Source organism: Podarcis pityusensis (assembly GCF_964106645.2).
Source record: "Podarcis pityusensis genome assembly, chromosome: 3".
Lineage (NCBI taxonomy): Eukaryota > Metazoa > Chordata > Lepidosauria > Squamata > Lacertidae > Podarcis > Podarcis pityusensis.
In genome coordinates, this window is record NC_138026.1 from 42,463,625 (window position 1) to 42,483,350 (window position 19,726).

The following is a 19,726-nucleotide window of genomic DNA, read 5'->3' on the forward strand; positions in this document are numbered from 1 at the left end:
TAGGACTAAGCTATAAATCCAGAACTGTTAAAAACCAATACAGGATATGCAAGTGGAGAGACCCAGGTTTTGTTTTGACTTGTCTGCTGGCTGTTTATGTGCAATTCTTGCGAAGTGCTTCTCAGGGAGAAAACACTTGAGCAACACCTCCAGAGACACTGCAGATTAGATACCACTCCCTTGGCTGTCAATCCTCCTGCGCTATGGAAAAGCACAAGGTTCTTAAAGGCATTATTAGTGTGTTATCTGAAAATCGTGAGGACAGTTCAGCAGTCTGTTTTAGAAAAGGTGGTGGTTGCGAGGGTGCGAGGTTTGAGTTTCTGAGATCAGTAAAGACGCAAAGCACATTTTCTGAAGACCTCCATAGATGTATGGGCTCAGGAGGCAGTCCCCAAATACTTTCATATAGGGAGAAGGCGCTGCCACCGTGTGTGCATGTGGGGGGGAACCTTCCAGTTTCGGGGTGGGGAGAAGGAAGAGAAGCAGGATCGGGGCGAGCGGCCTCCTCCTTCCTCGCCCCCCGCGTCTTCCCAGCGCCGCGTGCCGCTCGAACGCTGAGCAAGGCCTCATTGTGACGCCTCAATGGTTGCCCCTTTGCGAGCGCCTCCGCGCGGCGGGCTCGGCTGAGGGCAAAGGCCGCGGCGGGCGCTGCAGAAAATGGGGTTCTGCAAGGCCGAGGGCACGGGGAAGCTCGTCCTCCGGGTGGGCCTGTTCCTGACGCTGCTGGCCAGCGAGCCCGCGGGCGCCTTCAACGACACCATCTCGGTCGACGTGGCCTTGTCGGAGCCGCTGCTGCATCTGGAGGAATCGGGTGAGCGGCGAGCGGCTCACTCACGTCCGGAGCCTGTCGAGCACGCGGAGGGCGCCCTGCGGAGAGGCGCCCTTTCCCCCCAGCGAGAGCCTCCCTCGGCTCTGTTCGAAGCCCAGTCGGCGGCTGCGAAGGGCCGCCTTTGCACCTCCGCCGTCTTCATTGTGCAAACGGGCCTCTGGCTAACCTGCGCGAGGCAATTTTCCAGGCGAAAGCGCACCCCTAAGGCAACAGCCCCGCGGCGAGGCTGCTGCTGCTTCTAGCTGCCTCCTCCTCCTCCTCTCTTTTCCCCGGGCCAAGTTCCAGCCTCAGAGGCTCCCCGGCGCTTCCTTTTCGCTCGCTGCGCCGCCCGGCTGCTGCTCTTTGCAGGTCCCGGCAAGTTCCTTCCCATTTCCCCCCTTGAGAAGCTAGAACGATGTTAGGTCAAAGAGAAGGTGTTTCGCGTGTGGAGCCAGCTGTTTGCCAGGCTGAGTGAGAGTCGCGGGTTTTTTGAAAAGTCATTGCTTAATCATCCCTTACTGGGATGCGAGAGCCACGTGCCGTCTTTTATGTCACGAATTGGATGCGCTGTCAGTGCGATAGCGTTGTGCAAGGACTTGCCTTGAAGCCCAAAAGTGGACCATCCCTGCAAGACTGTGACAGTGTACATATTGCTCCTGGCCCATTGCTCCTGGACTAGATGGGCCATTGGCCTGATCCAGGGAGGCTCTTATTACGTTTTTGACTCTCCGATGATGATTGTTCATGTGTAAATTTTTTTACATAACTTTTCCCCCCACTAGATGTTAGGCTGCAGTTCTATACACACTTACCCGGAAGTCTGTGCCATGAAACATAATAGGATTTACTTCTGAGTAAACATGCATAGGCTTGTACAGTGGCACCTCGGTTTTAGACTATCTCCGTTGACAAACAGTTTGGTTTTCAGATGCTGTAAACCTGGGAATAAATGCTTCGGTTTTCAAACACGTCTCAGAAGTCGAACATGCAATGTGGCTTCCGCAGTGTGCAAGATCCTGAAACCTAGCTGCCAGCTATTGAGTGTTAGTTTTTGAATGTTTCAGAACTTGAATGGACTTCTGGAATAAATTACGTTCGAAAACCGAGGTACCACTGTATTATTATAACATAGCTTTGATTTAGCAAGCTGAAAAGTAAGGTATCATGCAGTATAATAATGATCTCTACTACATATTTACAATGTGATTCACCAGTCACTGAAATAAAGATAATGTTGTGCTTTTCAATTTCCCTACTGGACTATATTAAAAGAATAAATTATCATGTAGGGATGTACACCCTATTTCTCAAAATCAGTTAATATTTAAATAATGAGATGTGTCCAGCTTGATTTGTTTTAGTATAATTTATTGCTCCAGAAATCCTGGTTTCTTTCCCATTGCTCCACTGAATGAGAAAATGTTATGCTTCAGGTGAAAAGCACTGGGGAAGAATTTCATAACTACAGGGTGGGTGAGAGTCACCTAATGAACCCTGTCAATGGAAGTCTTGCACAAGGGCTTCGGCTTGCACAGTGGGGCTTCCCCCCTCCTGCCCCGTCTTTCTTCCTGCAGCTGCCAAAATTTGCTCTGAGGGGGTTAGGAGAACCTCCAGAACATCACGGGGGGAAGGGATCTTTCCACCTCTCAAGCTGACATGCTTGTGCAGACAGAACATTTGCAATACCATAATGTTGAATTCCACCCTATATTTTCGTATACTTACTTCTGTAACCTGCTTTTTGTAACTTGATATCTTTTTCAGAAGCAAATCTGACAGAACCCAAGGAAGTAGAATTTGGAGAATGCACGGTTACATGTGGTAAGCAGAAAAGCAGATGGATAAAACATAGTATAAATGGGTGGGTTTTGGATTTTAAAAAAACTTTTTAGGAACAATATACTAACATTAGCTGTTGAACCATTGTAATTTGCATGCCCTCGTTCACCTTCCATTGATTTCAGTTGTTGATAACTATAATTAACAAAAACAATCCAGTTGATTGTCATTATAAATTTAGGTCAGATCTGTTGTTTTATTAATTTCACAGCCTGCAGGCTCTTTTTTTTAAAAAAAAAAACCAGCTCCTTTTGTTTATTGGCTCATGGAGCTGCCTTCACCAGAGTAACAATTTTCTCTATTTGTGAACATCTGCGAAACGTTCAGAAGCTGAAAGACCTCCTGATGCATCTCACAGATGTCTTCCCACATACAAGATTTCCAGCCCTATAAAGCAAATGGCTTCTCTGCAATAGTGTATGCCGTATTCATCATACAGCTTATTAGTTGTGCTAAAGGTAGCTGAGGTCTCAAAAATGAGTGGAAAGAGTGATCTCCAATAGGATAACCATTTTCTAGTCAAATATGCCTGTGTTCATGCAGAGCAAATAAAAATAGGATAGTTTTTGCATCTCTTACAATGGCTCCGTTTCTCAGGTAGTTCGCAAGAGAAACAAATGTTCATAAACCTGATGGTTATGCCAGAAAGGAAATGTTTACTGCCCCCATCAGTGCAGCATATTTTTGTTATTTTGTGCCAGTAAACATTTTTTATATTATTCTTATGTTCTTTGCTCCAGTTAATACTTTTTTTAGCACAGTTTGCGTCCCTTCCCTATTCAAAATTTGAAAAATTTGCAGATTGCTCTCCATTCTGGCAATGTTTCCATACTTTAAGTTACCCACTCCATATATTCACAGGGTTCTTTTAATTATAAATGTAACATTTAAAAAAGAAATATGAACAGTTGGTGTTATAATGAAAGAGTTGCATTCACTGATTGTGTCACTCTCATTTAGAGTGTTTTTTTATTTTATTTTAAGGTAGCCACATCTATAATTTTGTCTATAGCAGAGAGGCTACATTGCTGTCCATTCCCCCACATCTCAGCAAATCCATGTTTCTTTAATACTGCCCCTCCCCTGAAATGTGTAGAAGCCTCTGTTTCATTGCTTTTCCCAGGATATATTTATGGTAATTGTGCAAATTCACAATATCCTTTTGATAATTGTTAGAATTCAGTGTTACACATGTGCTCCTAGCTTTTTCCACTTTCTTTTAAAAAAATATAAATGTTTTATACTATGCTGTTGTTTATATTTTATACAGTATCGTAAAGCATTTTGTACTTGTTGTCTTGCTTTTATTCACAACAATCTTGTCAGATAGATTTGTGCAATTCCCATTTTTACCTGATCAGGAAAGCAACATGATCAACTTGAATTACAACTCGTGTCTCTCTGCTGAAATCCCAAAATCTGGGCTCATCCATACTGATGTCTAATTTGGATAATAAGCTTCCCGTACAACATTAATTATTCATTGTCCATGTGACATTCTCTACCAAATCCCACACCATACCAGGGATGCTTCAAAAAGGAGAAGATCTGAAATAATCCAGATTTATGGTAGGAAAAGTGGAGGAGAATGTCCTAAAGACAACAGAGAATTAATGGAAGTACATTATCTACATTCAAGAACAGTATGAACGAGCCCTCCATTCAGCTCAACTTAACTTTTACTTTTTCTTATTCATTATTTCATCTTTTTTTTACTATGTAGCTGCAAGTTGAACCATTTTTAAATTATCTTCCAGCCATCAATTGTTCTAAATCCTTTTGGCTATGCTTTCTTTCTTCTCAATTTAGCACCTTAACTTAATTGAATTAACATAGTTCTTCATTAACTTCTCCGTTATTATTGATAAAGCTGTCAGATTAGATGTGGTCTAATGCCACTTAACTGCATGCCTCATTAAAGCCCCAACCCCGCCCCCAAAGGTTGACTTGTTAATACCATTTCACATCCAACCTTCATTGCAAATTACATTGCTAGTTTGAGGGAATTTGAATGAATATCTCAATGGCCATGTTCATTAAAGTCAGTAAACCCAAATACCTTGTTTTTGATGGAGTGCTAAGCCAAGGATCATGTCTTGTATCTCTCCAGCACAAGTGAGGAGGAGCAAAGCTTGTGCATGGTAAGCCACAGTTAATGGCTTGTCATGATGTTCAGATGCGTCCAATGAGAAAATTGCCAGGATGGAGGTAAAAATATCCAACTGGCCAGGCAATAAAAGGAGAAAAAGTAACTAAATGGTGAAACACCAAAGGAACTTGAGATCTTCTGAAACAACCTTCTTAGGACTTGAAATTTAAATTTAGCCTACACAAAGGTTGTTGCCCCTGGCCCATATTTGCTTCATGCATCCATGGTTTCACTGCATGAACACAGAATCTGGCATCTCATACAAGATCTAACCACCTAGAAAATTGATCTAAATCTATTCCCTGCTCTCTACACCCGAAGACAAAACCAGGAAAAAGGCTTACCCAGGGCTATTTTCTCACTTTGAATGCACTTCTCTTATGGATTTGCATCTTGGTCGTGCAAGTGTATCTGAAAATATTTTGTAAATATATGACAACTCCAAATTTATTATTCAGGTAGCTGCAGTTAAGGCAACTTTCCTATTGCGTTGGCGTAGCGTGGGGGGGCACAAGGGCGGTTGCCTCAAGTGCAAAATTCTTAGGGGTGCAAAATTTCAACACCCGGTGCTGCCTTAATACAGCTGTACTCATCGCTGGGTTCCATTAAAAACGGCTTCTCCATCCAAACCAGGAAATGACCACTTCAGACAACAGTACAACTCTTCTTTTCTTATCTCTGCGAATACGATCTCCTGGGTGATATAAATACTGTTAGGTAGTTGAATGTGCATGCGTACTCCATCCGTTTCCCTCTCACTCACCCCCGCTTTGCCACGGGCCTTGGCAACTGCCCTGTGGTATCAGTTACAGAGGATTTTCAGAATTTGAGCTAAGAGGCAGAAAGTCTTCCCTAGTCAAATTCTAGTGCTCCTAGTCCCACCATGCTTTACTCCAAATCTGATGAAGCCATCTTTCTGCAATCACAATTCAATCCCTAGGATTGTACTGTTACCCAGAAGTTTGTATCTTCCTGTTTTCAAGGGAATTTGGATAGTGGAAGTAAAAGGAATCATGAACAGCTGGGAGATTGGAGTTGGGGTTAAGAGTGATTGGTGGCCCAATAAAAGGAGACTGTCAACTCTCTCTCTCTCTCTCTCTCTCTCTCTCTCTCTCTCTCTCTCTCTCTCTCACACACACACACACACACACAGTCTGTCCATTTGTCCATCCCTGTTTCAGGATTAAAAGAGAAGCTGTGTCCATTGTTTTCCTTTATTATAGGTATCTCCAGTATCACCCATTATACACCCATTATGTGAGTTTTTAAAAAATCCAAAACAAGAGAAATGTCTTTAATAAAAATGTCAGTTCATTGCTATATACACCTCTGTTTTCTTAACCTTTGAAATGAGAAATTCTCAGCAGCTTAGCATGATTCTCGTTTTGCAACATTTCCAGTAAGTGTTGTTCGTTCCGTCTGCCACTTGAGGTAATGCTACATGTCATATAAGAAATATTACAAAATATATCAGGTTTTCTAGGCATTTAGGGATGCAAAATACCTCACCACAAGGTTGTTGTTTTTTCATATGCATAGGTTGTATTCTGGTTAGGTCACAAAAGGTTTCTTTTCCATCTCCTCCATTCCTTATTCAATAAACAAAATATTTCTATAACGGCTGGGAATCTATTCTGTATTTACTGGGACTAAACATACTATTCTCTCCTCCCTCGCATGCCATGCCATTTGAATGAGCTGGGTACACAGTGTTTGGCAGAAGGAAAAAGAGAAAAGCAAAGAAACACAGCACTTGTGTTGAATATGTTTGTGTTTTTGAAAATAACATGAAGTTCCCAAGTGAAATGTTGATGTCTGAGATCTGCAATTCTTATCTAATCTTAATTACATATAGGTAGCTTTTTTCCCCTGTAGGCTGCAACCCTCCACACACTCACTAGGAAGTAAGTGCCCTTTAATTCGGTGGGATTTCTTCCTGAATAAACCTGATAGGTGGAAGTTATCCAGTGCAATCTCTTTTATTATCATTAAAAAACTTGGATAATTTAAAACTGCTTAAAATGGAAGATATCATTAACATGTGGCTACAGTAACAATCAGAATTGAGCTTGCCTCAGAAAGCTTTGATTATGTTGATGAATCCACCAATTAAAGCTAGCACCAAGGTGAGATCAATGTGACATCAGATTTCCTTAATTTGCAAGAGTACTTACCCTCCTTCCTGAGAAGCCCAAATCCTGCAAGGTATTCAGCACTGTAATTTTCCATTGGTATCCATAAGAGTTAAGGATGCTCAGCACCTGATCGGAATGAGCTCATCAGAGCAAAAATGCTCCAGGCACCAGATGGTTGAGGCTTTGAAAGGCCAGGTTCACAGAGGCTGCAAGCTAGCGTTGATATTTAAATTTTAATTAACTTGTTTGTTTTTAGCAATGCATTAAAATGAAAGTGCATATAAAATTCAACTGAAAGGAGAAAGTTTTTACCTTGTGGAATGGATGGGTTACCATCATCTAAGTACACAATAGTCTCAGGCACAAATGGGTGGTATCTTCTAAATTTTGGTTATAAAGAAGACAACTGCTTTTCTGAAGGCCTTTGACAGGGACCAGAGTGTTTTGATTTTAGAAGGTGAACTTAAAGGAGTATCTGCCACAGAGAAAGAGAAAGAAACCAAAACACAAACAGACATGTAATGCTACCTTTTTCATCTTGATCAAAGGCATTGGCATTCGAGAAGTTATATTAACCAATGGATGCCCTGGAGGTGAAACTAAGTGTATTGTTCGTGTTGAAGAGTGCAGAGGACCAGCAGATTGTGGATGTGAGTAATGATGTAATGATACAGTTATTCCCAGTTAGCTTCTGTGAATATTCATGCATCATTTCCAAAATGCCATACATTTATTCTGAGGTGGTTTAAAAGTGACATGTCCTGTATTGCTTCTTAGTTAATAGCAGGTTTAAACATAAAAGCCAGTAACATGCAATTTATAATAATTAAATGATAACTCCTCTAACCACAGTCTGTTAGTGGAGTTGTTCCTAGTATTTTGAGGTGTACAATAATGTTTAAGTATTGGTACAAAGTGACTTTTAAAACTATGTTCTGCAGGGGGTAAACCAATTTCTGAAAGTCTTGCTAGTGTGAAGATACCGTGTATTTTTGTACCTCCAGAAAATCGATTTCAGTACATTTGGAAAATGTTGATTCCGGACCAGGTAAGTAATCTAGTTCCATCCTGTGCAATGTATACTGAACTGATTTTATTTCTAATGATTCCACATAAACTTAGGCTTCCTAGAGTGTATTTATTTGCGTATAATATTGTAGATTTATAGATGCTAGAATTTAACTAAGGTTTGAGGGTGTCAAAGATAATTTATTTGGAGGAAATAGCCAGAGCCTAGTGTGTATTTTCAGGCATTGCAAGGGGTGTGATAGACCCACCAATAAGCTTCTTCCTGGGACATTGCTATTGGACATTGTAATCCTAGTCCAATCAACAAATGTTAATGAAGTCAGGCAAACTTTTTTTGTGAGGTGACCATCTTTAGCTATAAGGTGTTCAAAGGAAATAGGTGTTAGAAAGGGAATTTATGGAGTCTTCCTCTGAAGATAAACAGAGCTTAGTTTAGGGAAGGGGTTGGCAGTGATGTAATCAGGAAGCAAAGAGGGGCAGCTAAGCTGATATGTGCCCTGCAGAGCAGGGGAGGCTGCAGAGGAAGGATGCTGATGCTACTATGGAATAAGTTGGCATGTTTTAGAGTGCTGCTGCTGTGAGCCCCTTCATTGAAGCTTCAGGTTGTGTATATATGTAAATAAACCATATATCATAAAGACACTGTAGCCTCCGTTGTGCCTCATTGCCAAAAGAAACACAAACCCTGGTTTAGTGCCAAGACTCCTGGAATCTTGTGCACCGTTCATTAGAGACTGAGGTGGCGTGGAACAATATTAATAGATACTGGAGCTCACCTTATGCCAGTGACTCTTGCATGACCACATGCTCTTTTTTTTCTTCTACACTTGTATACCAAGGTACACATACATCCAAAAGACACATTCGTTTCTTTAATCTGGAGTTGTAGTATGCTACGAAATAACAGCAGCTCCTGAAAAGGAGAATGAGATGACAAGTCAGGGTCTAGAGCACTTGAATACATGATTTAAAGCAAAGATAGTCAAATAAGTGTGTTGTGCATTTAGAGGAGAGCAGAAATGATTATGTTAAAGCTGTAGAAAAGGCAAGCACCAGAGAAGATTGGGTGAGGAAAAGAAGTATGTGAGAGGTATGGCAAGTTCTATAGGTATAAGCTATTGCCACATAAGGAAATGGGAGGGAATAGAGTCCAAGCAAAATGAGAAAATGGTCCAAAATCTAAATTGCACATTTCCTGAAGTAGAGTGAGTAGCTTCTTGGAAAGTTAAGTAAAAGAGAGAAGAGACTGAGTTGGCGATATGAGATTATAGCACATGTATTGCCTCTCTCAAGGTGGGGTGTGTGGGTTTGGGTGCGCGCACTCTCAGCAGTCTGCCATAAATGAGGCCATTGTTGTCTTATTCACAAACCCAGGTATCAGTAGTGGGTGATGTGGTGTGGCAGCAGTGCTCACCTGATCTTCTGGCAGCTGAGTCACTCCTGCTTAGTAAGAGATATCCAGAAGAGGAAACATGAACACACACAAACACAGTGACAGCATAACTGGCTCTTTTGCAATACGTGGCAAGTTACACCATATGCGTCCATATACCATCAAAATTTGTCATCTAATTTAGAGGAGAAAATACATGATACACAAATGTGTATCAAAAAGTGTGTGGCAAACCTTAATTTTTACTTTGTTGTACTCCTCATCTAGGCAGCACTCTTTCCCTCCACCATCCTTGGTCCCATTCCCCAAGGAGCTGAAACTCTCCCAGTGTAACAAACACCTTTCCATATACCCACACTTCTATTGCACTTCTTCCTCCATGCTGGAAATGGATAAAACTGTCGTTCCTTAATCAAATTCTGAGCCTTAACTACTCCCAGCATAGAGCATGGAAGGGGAGAGGGCATGGCAAGTTACAAGAAAGCCATTGCTTTCTGACATTTCCTAGAACAATCTGCTTATCACGTCATCATGCAATTCCTTCCTTAATTTAAAACAATATTGATGAAAGAGGCTTTCCATTTAATTGGTCCCACACAGATTTTGTGTTTTTCAGAGAAGAATTAACAATCGTCCAAAATTTATGGGTCACCTGACATTGCCTATCCACTGAAGAACTGAAGGGGAAAATAAAAAGTTGGGAATTTCAGATAGTTTATGGTTTAGGATATATCAGGAGGGATCACTGAAGCACCAGGAAAGAAAGAAAAGCCCCCCCCCCCAATTGTCACATAGTACATTCTTCGTTATGAGATAATCCAACTTTGTCTTTTTTGTCACCTTTGAATTGATAGCAATCACTCATTCTTCCTAATGATTCAGCTATTCTGGAGGTACACAGAGATACCCACCCCGTTGCGTTTGAGTGCGATACAATAGAAAACGATGAATTGATTGCATCTGTAAAATATACAGTGTACACAACAGCTGGTAAGTTCATGGAAGTTCATAAATATTTAGTCAGACGTTGCTTGTGTTAAATTAAACTTTATGAGAAGATCTTCACTCTCCACTTGTAGTTTGCAAACTACAAATGGAGCAATCCGGTAAACATGTGATGTTTCTTGTACTCTGCAGGAAGCGGAGGCCGGAGGGAATAGTGTCTATGGCGCAGACTCCATTAAAATGACTGGGCAATGTGCTCACTGCCAACACTTGATGCACTGCACCCATATCAAGCAGACTGTTTTGGAAAAGCAGTGTTTTAATTGAAAAATATATATGCTGATTTATTTTAAAACTTCCTTATCTGTTAATTTGTTACTGTACTGCATTAATCTGCATATCTTTTGTGCTTTCCCCCCTCACTGATTTCAAAAGACAGAAAGATCAGGCAATTTAACAGAAGCAGCTGTTGACACCTTGTTCAATTCTCCCCAGGCCCTCTGTTGTAATCTTTCAATGCCGCAGAGTAAGGGTTTAACTGATGTACTTCTTGCAGCTGTCATCTTGAATTTTACCACTCAAAGTAGATATCAGTTCCAGAGCTTCAAAGAAGCCCATCAGCATGAGAATATCATAATTTCCCCCCATTTCTCCCACAATAGTTCTCTTCCCTGTGCAGTTAAAATACCCATGTCACTGGGTTGAGGCAGCAGTGGTTATAGGGGTTCCTGAAAAGGGGTTCTCTTAAAATCACCATCTTATCAAGATGAAAATGATTGGTATGTGTGTCTGTTTGCCACGTAGACATGGCTACGTGGAACAGAAATCTCCTTATGAGAACACACCCATAACTGAACTTTGTGAAATGGAAAATGGCCTTCAGACTGGTAAACAAAAACTAAAAAGAATCACTACGGGATTAGATATATGTGATTGTATTGTTGCTAAAGGGATAACTTTTCTGTGGAAGTTACGCTATATGATGTCATGGTTGTTTTTATTCTGGTTTTAGGATTTTTTTTTTTTAATATTGTTTACATTTGTAGGGCCTGTTCCATTTGCTGGTCTTTTGTTTACCCCTTATTTTCTAATTGTAAAAATGTGTTTTTTAAAGGAAATAGCTAAAATTCAGGGCGGCCCAACTTTCATACCAAGTGGGCTGAAAGAGTACATTGATATGGAACCTGCGGGCTGCACAAAACCTTCTCACGTGTGTGTGTGTGCTATGCAAAAATCACAATGTGGGGAAAACTATGAAGCCAGCCAATGCTTCTCTCGATTCCTGCAGCTCCTGTTAATTCTGCTGGCTCAGCTCTCCCCTGCCTCCTAGAGGAGGCAGCAGATCACAAGAGCAGGCTTCAGCAAAAATCACGATGCAGGAAAAACCGTGAAGCCAGCCAATGCCTCTACATAGCTCCATCCTTATTTCAGACTTCATGATATATTGGTATATCACAATGTTTAGCTGGTGATATATTGTGATGTTGCAAACCAGATATCGCCCAGCTCTAATAGGTATTTTGAAGTTATGTACGACATTTTTTTCTTCAGTCCTTGACGACATTAGTTTAAAGGATCCGGTAGCAAATGGCATAATTTAAGTATTTGACAAAGTGGACTAAATTTACTTTTAAAAATGAGGGAAATTGTGCAGTGCCCTATTTTGATGCAGTGTTGTCTTGTGTCTTGTGCTTTGTTTTCTTTGTTGCTTTTCCTTGGTTGACTGTCCTTTGAATTTGTGCCAATGCATAGCTGTACCTTCGAGACCCATGCTAGATCTCTGAACCACAGAATCTGTAAGGAGCAAGCAGTTGCTAAGGCCTGACTCTCAATAGTATCCACCTGTCTCTGGTTTCTGAAGGAAAAAGCCACCTGTAATTCCTCTTAATTAAGGCTACCTCCATGTCAAAGCATAAACCGAAAGGGCAAACATAGGTGAATAATTACTGGAACTAGAGAGGGATGGGAAATATTTCTCATGGATGTTTCTCCTTCTAAAGCCTACAGGTTCCAACATATATTTTCTTCTCCATTTGATTGAAATGAAGATCAAGGCTTTCCCTATACTCTGCTAAAAAGAAATAGGAATGGAATATCAACACACATTGGCTGAAATTAGTTACTACGAATTCTCAAATTCATGTTGATGGAAATTAGGGATGAAACAAGGAATTATTTCCCCTGTTACTGTCTGGTGCTATTAGATAAACTGGTTGCTGTTAAGAAAGACTGTATAATGGGCTACTTTTATCAATGGTCTGAGCCAGTTGGTCTTTGCTTATCTTCTTGTTACTGAGTAACTCATGAATCCCAGAGACCAGTAAAAAGCATTATGTTTGGTCAGCTTCAAAATGCATTTAATCTGGGCTGCTGTGTCTTCATGGATAGAATGTCAGCCCTCAACTGTTGAGCTGTGTCTGTTGGCGTCTTCTGATCCTTGCTCACATACTCCTGTCCTGAGCATTTGCATTGATGCGTCAGCTTGTGAAGCTAGTGCACATCCCTGATGGTGTGTGTCATTTTTCATGACACTTCAGTGGTGTTGCCTTTGGTACAGCCCCATCCTAAACATCTGTGTGTCTGCCAAAGCAACATGTATATGCATGCATGTACACCCCTGCAGCAATGATTGCTGAGAGCCATCGTCTCTTGAAATGAAGAGTTGGGAGGTGGAGAAGAAAACTGGATTATCAGAACAATCTGCTATCAGAGCAGAGCTGCTTTGGGCTCTGTTCTGTTGCTAATGGTTCTTCATACCATTAGGACCCCTATAATGACATTAGCTTGGAAACTGAATCTAGGCTCAATTGTACACTCTGCAAATAGAATCTCCTTTCGGAGGAAAGAAGGCAGGAATTAATTCAAGTGATGACATCTTGCATTAAAAATCGAGGATTTCTTAAAAAAAAAAAAGGAACTATAGGAGGGATGGTACCACTTTATTCTCAGGTGGTGTGTAAATGATATAATGTTGTGCCTGGTGGGAAATTTTCCTATAAGAGATTATAACTGTGTTCTTGCTCAAAACGTGTTTTGCAGCAGTTTTTAGTGTAGTTTTTGGAGACAACAGGGAGATGAGTGGATAGGTGTGTCAAAAGAGCAGGAAGAATCTACATGAACAATTGCTCCAATTTCTAAGGGGTGTGTGTGTGTGTGTGTGTGTGTGTGTGTGTGTGTGTATGTGTGTGTGTGTTAGGATAAAGCTGGTATAAACGAAGAGCTATCCATAAGGAGTATTTTGCACAGGATGATTCGTTTCTCATTAATGCTCTATTAATTCCTCATCATTGGTGAGGTTCTCTGTTTGGTTTTCAGCAGAGGCCTAGGCTCATAGGTCCTGGCTCTTCTCAGCAGAAATTGGGAACCCCTCCCTCCATGTCTTTTCAACTTCTTCTGGCTATTGCAAAGAAAATCACCGTAATTGTTAATGGTGCTCTGCATCAGGCAACCTTTCTACTGCACGGTTGCTCTGTTCCATACTCCAGCCTATTTTGGGTCTTAGCTTACTTCTGACAAAACGAGTGACATAAGGCAGTTTATTCATGTTTTCTGATAATAGTTCTGTGTGGGAGGGAGTGTGTTGTAAGTGAAGGGGATTATTCTCCTCCTCTTGCCATGGGAAGAGACAGCCAGACAAGATCCAGAGCGTGCTCCTTGTGCCATCACCCGTGTGTGTGAGCGAGTGAGTGTGTGTTGGCAACCACAGGGGAGGAGGTGGAGGCAGCAGCTGGCCAGTTTTCATCTCACCCACATGAACGTGATATCCAGTTGGCTGTGCAGAGGCAATTTTTGTACAGTAGCTTTCATTCAGGTCATTTCCTGTGCAGGCAGGGTCTATGGCATTGCAGCACATTGCCCTGTAAAGTGCAAGCAACTTACTCAGAATGATGCTCAAGAAATAACATGTTCTCAGTAAACTGCTCCAAGAAGATAGCAAGAGAAGGGCCAAAGCACATGTTAAATTAGCTACCTACCTGCATCTTTAAGTCTAGAGGGCCAGGGGTGGCCCTGTTGGCCACCTCCTATTATTCCAGTTCACCTTTAGCCCCTTACACTTCCAGTTTGTGTGTGTGTCTCCTACACTTCCATGGCAACCTTATTCTTATGCAAGTCAGCACCTAGTTAAGGACAAAGGCTAATATAACCCCTCCTCCCCATGCTAGCAATCTGGTTTTTAAGAGACTTAAAAGCACAGATATATATATATATAGAGAGAGAGAGAGGGAGCGTGCTATTGTAACATGTAGTTTGGCCCTAAGATCATCTTGCCTCTGAATAATGTGACACATCAAAATGTGTTTGGCAAGCCATATTGTTCTATATTTTCTGTTTTGAGCACATTGTTTTGTTGCTGCCTCCCCCTTTTTGTCTCATTTTCCTTGTGGGGCTGCAGCCGCCTCCTTTTCTATTCAGGATGGAGTTAACACACTAAAATTGAGCTTATATAGAAAACGTTGGTTTGTTTCCAGTAATGCAGTCTTTCCCATGCTATCCCTCCTCTAAAGATAAAAGAATTCTAATGATTTTGGAACAAAAAAGTCTGTCTTGGCATTCTGTTCCTTTTAACAGACCTGACGTCATTTGCACAAGGGGGGAGTTTACTTTGAACTGTGAGAATGCAGTATTGTGAACTAGGTAGTGTTGCAAACTAGGTCATCTTGCTTGCTGGATTATTCCACGGTATTTACAGTAGTGTTTAGAAGCAGGAATTCATTATGCTACATTCTGTACTAGCAGACATTTCCTGCCTCCTGCCAGAATCTCAAGCCTTTGGAGGCCTTGAGAAAAGGATTTAGGAGAATCTCTGTGTAATATTGTATGGTTATAAATCCTAGTTCAGAAACAGAAAGGATTGTGTTCTGCTAGCACACTCGATTGTTTGTAGCAGCTCAGAAAATATATACTACAGGTGAACACTATTTTATTTGATACCTTGGTGCGGGGGGGTATGCTCACAATGAATTTTAAAATTAAGTTTTATTTGTGAGCTGCATTTAAAATATTGAGTGGTAGGGTAAAAATCCACCAAACAAACAAACAAACAAACAAACAAACAAACAAACAGCATGTTCAGAAGAAGTTAAATGCAGCAGCCTTTTGCCTAACTCACCTGGTTGCCAGACAGCAAGGAATTCCCTGCAAGTGGGTGAGGTTGCTCCATGCTACCTGCTGAATGAGCATTAAGCCTGATTTGTTTGCGGAGAGATTAGACAGGGCGTGCAGTTTAACGAGCATTCATTCTGATCTGTTGGTGGGGAAGTTACACTACAGTTGCACCAAGCAAGTGTTGTCCCACAATTCCTGGCGCATTTCCCTATCGCTTTCCTTTATTGCAAGGGGTCTGCTGAGGAGGGGGCTTGCAGGAGGCTGGCAGAGGGATAGGTCACCCTGTCTCTTCCTCTGCATTTCCATGCTGGTCCCAATGCAGGGGACAATGTATTCCTTCTCTGCCACCCTGTTTAGTCTTTGTGCTGGCCATGGTGGAAGGGAAGCCCCTTCCTCTGCAGCTTGCATGGAAACACAGTGCCACCCCTCCAGCGCTAGCTCACTTGGCAGAAAGCAATTCCCTGCCCCCCCCTCCCTGAAAGGAAATGCAGGATACTAGGGTTCTATCAGGCTAGTAACAAAAAAATAAAATAAGAGTGCACGGTAATAATATTTGTGGGCTTGTTTGCATGGTTATGGTGCAGCCGTCCTGGAGCTATCACTTAAAAATAAAAACAGAACAGTAATACATAAAAGCAAAGTAAGCTGTGCATAGGAAACTAGGTTGTCCTGAGAAGGCTAGAGTGCAACTGCTCACGCTTTCTGCATGCATGTAGTTAGGCGAGCATCAACCACAGGAAAGCTTTACCTGTGATTTTTTTTAAAATGCCTTATTCTTTGCCACATTTCTTTCCACCCCATGGTGACCAACAGTGATATGTATGACAACACTGTGGTGCTGGTTTTTAATTCACATTCCACCAAACCAGGGCAGCTCCACTAGTAGGTGAAAATAATCATCGCTAGGTATGATGTCTGAAAGCTTCCTTGGCTGATTTATCTGGTTTCAGGAACTAAGTCATCAGCTGGTGGATACCACTTTTACCAAGGGTTGCTTTACTCAGAGGCATTATTTGGACCTACCCCTTTAAATCTTACTGTTTCAATCTGCAGCTAAATTTTATTACTTCTGATGATCAACATTTTATTTACATAAGCTACCTTAACCTTACACTCATTAGCATGTTATATAAGAGCATTTTAAAGGTCTACTGCAATATACTGTGTCTCTTTTGTAAATAGAAGTGATGTTCTAAGTTCTTGTGCTTATTTACTTGTTTAGTTCCTCCATATGTCGGTTCTTTAAAATTTCTGCTGCTGTGCTCTTAATCTTTCCTGGTGTGTTGCACTCTTTCAAACTGTGCACAGGGATGGTACATAGTAGTGACATAACAGTTTTGCTTAAGGTTATAGTGCATAATGATCTGCCTTGTGATGCCTGCCTTTTAAAAGATGCACCTTTTGTACAATTTAGAATTGCTTTCTTATGTCACAGAAAAACTTAGTGGAGATTTCTATAAAACATAACAAAGCATATTTAAAAAGAACCCCTTTTTTTTTCATCCTTTTCAAAATTCTGTTTACCAACATTTCCATAATAACAGTTTTGCCTTTCTTTAGAGTTGGAAACAAGAAGGTTGAAGAAGCCAAATACAGATATAGTTTTGGTGTTTGTCCTCATAACTGGAGTTATTGTTTGTGTTGGCGTGGTATTTGCAATAATCTTCATCATCCTTAATTGGTAGGTAAACAGTGTTAAACTGAAACAGACTTTGCAGTTGGGTAACAACGAACTGTCACATTATGGCTGCAACAAGCACCATACCTTTTAAAGCAAATTACATCACCCAAAGAATCCTGGGAGATGTAGTTTGTTAAGGGATGCTGGGAATTGTAGTTCTGTGCAGGGCAAACCACTGTTCCCAGGACTCTTTGGGGGGAAGGTCATGTGCTTTCTGTTTATAGCATTTATGTTGCAGAAGCCAAGTACAGTACTGGTCAGGAGATTGTATATGATGATGTAAGAACTCCAGAAGTTATATGCAGTACAGTACAAATATTTTGTGGAAAAGGAGGGTACTAGGGCTGACATACACTCTGGCAATGAGGCGTGAAAGCAGGCTTTCTAACTGTGCCAACTACAAGCATCCCCATACTTTAGGTGGGAAGACAAGAACAATCTACACATAGTTGCTTGTTGCGAAATGACATTCGTAGAAAGAGCTGCCCCACTCAAGAATCTGTCTCCCAGAGCAATTGTTTGATGTAACTTCGTTTATAAGGCTGGCCAGGGGCTTCTAGATGCAGTTAAAGGTAAAGGTAAAGGGACCCCTGACCATTAGGTCCAGTCGTGACCAACTCTGGGGTTGTGGTGCTCATCTCGCTTTATTGGCCAACAGCTCATGTGGTCATGTGGTCAGCATGACTAAGCCGCTTCTGGTGAACCAGAGCAGCACATAGAAACACCTTTTACCTTCCCGCTGCAGCGGTACCTATTTATCTACTTGCACTTTGACGTGCTTTCGAACTGCTAGGTTGGCAAGAGCAGGGACCAAACAACGGGAGCTCACCCCATCATGGGGATTCGAACCGCCAACCTACCGATCATCAAGTCTTAGGCTCTGTGGGTTAACCCACAGTGCCAACCACGTCCCTTCTAGATGCAGTTATGAATCTGGTTTAGCTGGTAACAAACAGTAAAGAATAGGTGAACCTGCAAAACTAGCAAAGGCATTACAAACAAAACAAAACCCTGAGGAGACCTTTAAAGGGGAAGAGGAACTGTTCCAGATACAGGAAGCATCATGGCAGATTGCAAGCAGAAAAATGGAAGAAATGAATAAAGGAAGCTGCTGGTGGGGAAATTGGCTCATGAGGCATGGAAAGGGTGAGAAGTAGAATAGGAGGAAACGAGAGAAGAGAGCATTAGAAGTGGAGAGGTCAAGAATTTAAATGCCAGTACTGTATCTAGAGTGACATTCGAAGAATGGTTGAAAAGCATTGCTTTCATTTTAATGTGATAAGGTTTGTGCTATAGTATGCTGTCTGTTTGGCTGAAGACAGAAAATAGTTTTTTTAGAGAGATAAAGGGGAAGGATGATGCTGTGCATGGCTCAGTCTTAGGTGGACCAATTGTCCAATCCAGGGCTTGTCCCCACTTCTTCTTGTCCTACTGCTTGCAACCCCTGCTCATCAAAAACCACTATTTAGTGCTCAGTCAGAGCAAACAGCTATTTAGGTTTTCTCCAGATTGATGTTTGCTCTGATTTAGCACTAAAAAGTGGGGTTTTCCTGGGAAAGGAGCAGGGCCAGGGGGAAACCACTGAGACCCACGCATGGGACAAGTGTGGATGAGCCCTCGGTGTGAGGTAGCTTCATCTGTTCCATTGCTCATAGTGGCTACACTCCTCTGGTGAACAAGGTTTAGAGGTAGAACCGTTTTCTGACCAGAAGTCCAGAACAGGGCAGAAGAAAAGCTTGTGTACACCTTTGGAAGTGATGCAACCCTTAACCATAGCTGTCAACTTTTCCCTTTTCTTGCGAGGAATCCTATTTGGAATAAGGGAATTTCCCTTAAAAAAAAGGGAAACGTTGACAGCTATGCCCTTAACCTTTATTCAAGACTTTTTAAAAAGTATTTTCTGTCTCTAGCCTGCTTTTTCAAAATGACACAAAGACAGGTGGCGTTTGTCTTATGATCTGGTTGTGGCTTATCTTGTAGGGCTGCTGTCAAAATGTTCTGGCAAACAAAAGTTTGGCGAAGCAGAGAGGAGCCAAGCTCAAGTTCATTGAGGACGTCATCAGGGCAGTTCACCGCAGTAGACCAGATGTCGCAACTAGACAACAATGCAGGAGAACCGGTTTCTACTTACCAGGAGTGGACTGGACCAACAAGAGTCAGCGAAGGAGGAGGGGGAGGGGGAGGAGGAGAAGGAGGAGATGCAGACAAGGGGAATTACTAGAAAAGAGAGATTATTTTATAAAAGGGAGAGATTAAAGTATGCTCGATATATTAAGAGTACCAGGTCTGAGAAGTGCTTTTTGCCGCTCTGATTAAGCTTGGTTGTGAACATTGAGACAGTAGTGGGAAACAGCATCAACCAGACTTAAGGACTGATTTCTGCTGTCAAGATTAGTCTGGTTCATCAGGAGCCTCTGCCTTTCTGTGCTGTTGAAAAGCCAAAGTGAGATGTTTTCGCATACCCAAACTCGCACAATAAAATACATTGGCACTCCAGTTCTTAATATCTATGCTGGTGTATCTGTCTGTGACATAGTTCATGCTTTGTGAGATGGTGATAGTAGAATTAGGCTAGAGCCCCAAACCCTGATCCACACTGGTAGAGGGGGTTAAGATCCAGAAGACATCTCCACCTGCTGGT

The 19,726-nt window shown here is 41.7% G+C and overlaps 1 protein-coding gene across 1 annotated transcript; it reads left to right on the forward strand.

Moving 5' to 3' along the window:
• The first annotated feature begins 239 nt into the window (after window positions 1-239).
• On the forward strand, window positions 240-19,581 carry SPACA1 (sperm acrosome associated 1). Its single transcript, XM_080999919.1, has 7 exons — window positions 240-811; window positions 2,573-2,629; window positions 7,480-7,581; window positions 7,873-7,979; window positions 10,208-10,343; window positions 16,965-17,085; window positions 19,066-19,581. The coding sequence occupies exons 1-7, from the start codon at window positions 658-660 to the stop codon at window positions 19,304-19,306; spliced, it is 918 nt and encodes a 305-aa protein (XP_080856045.1). The 5' UTR covers window positions 240-657; the 3' UTR covers window positions 19,307-19,581.
• The last annotated feature ends 145 nt before the right edge of the window (window positions 19,582-19,726 follow it).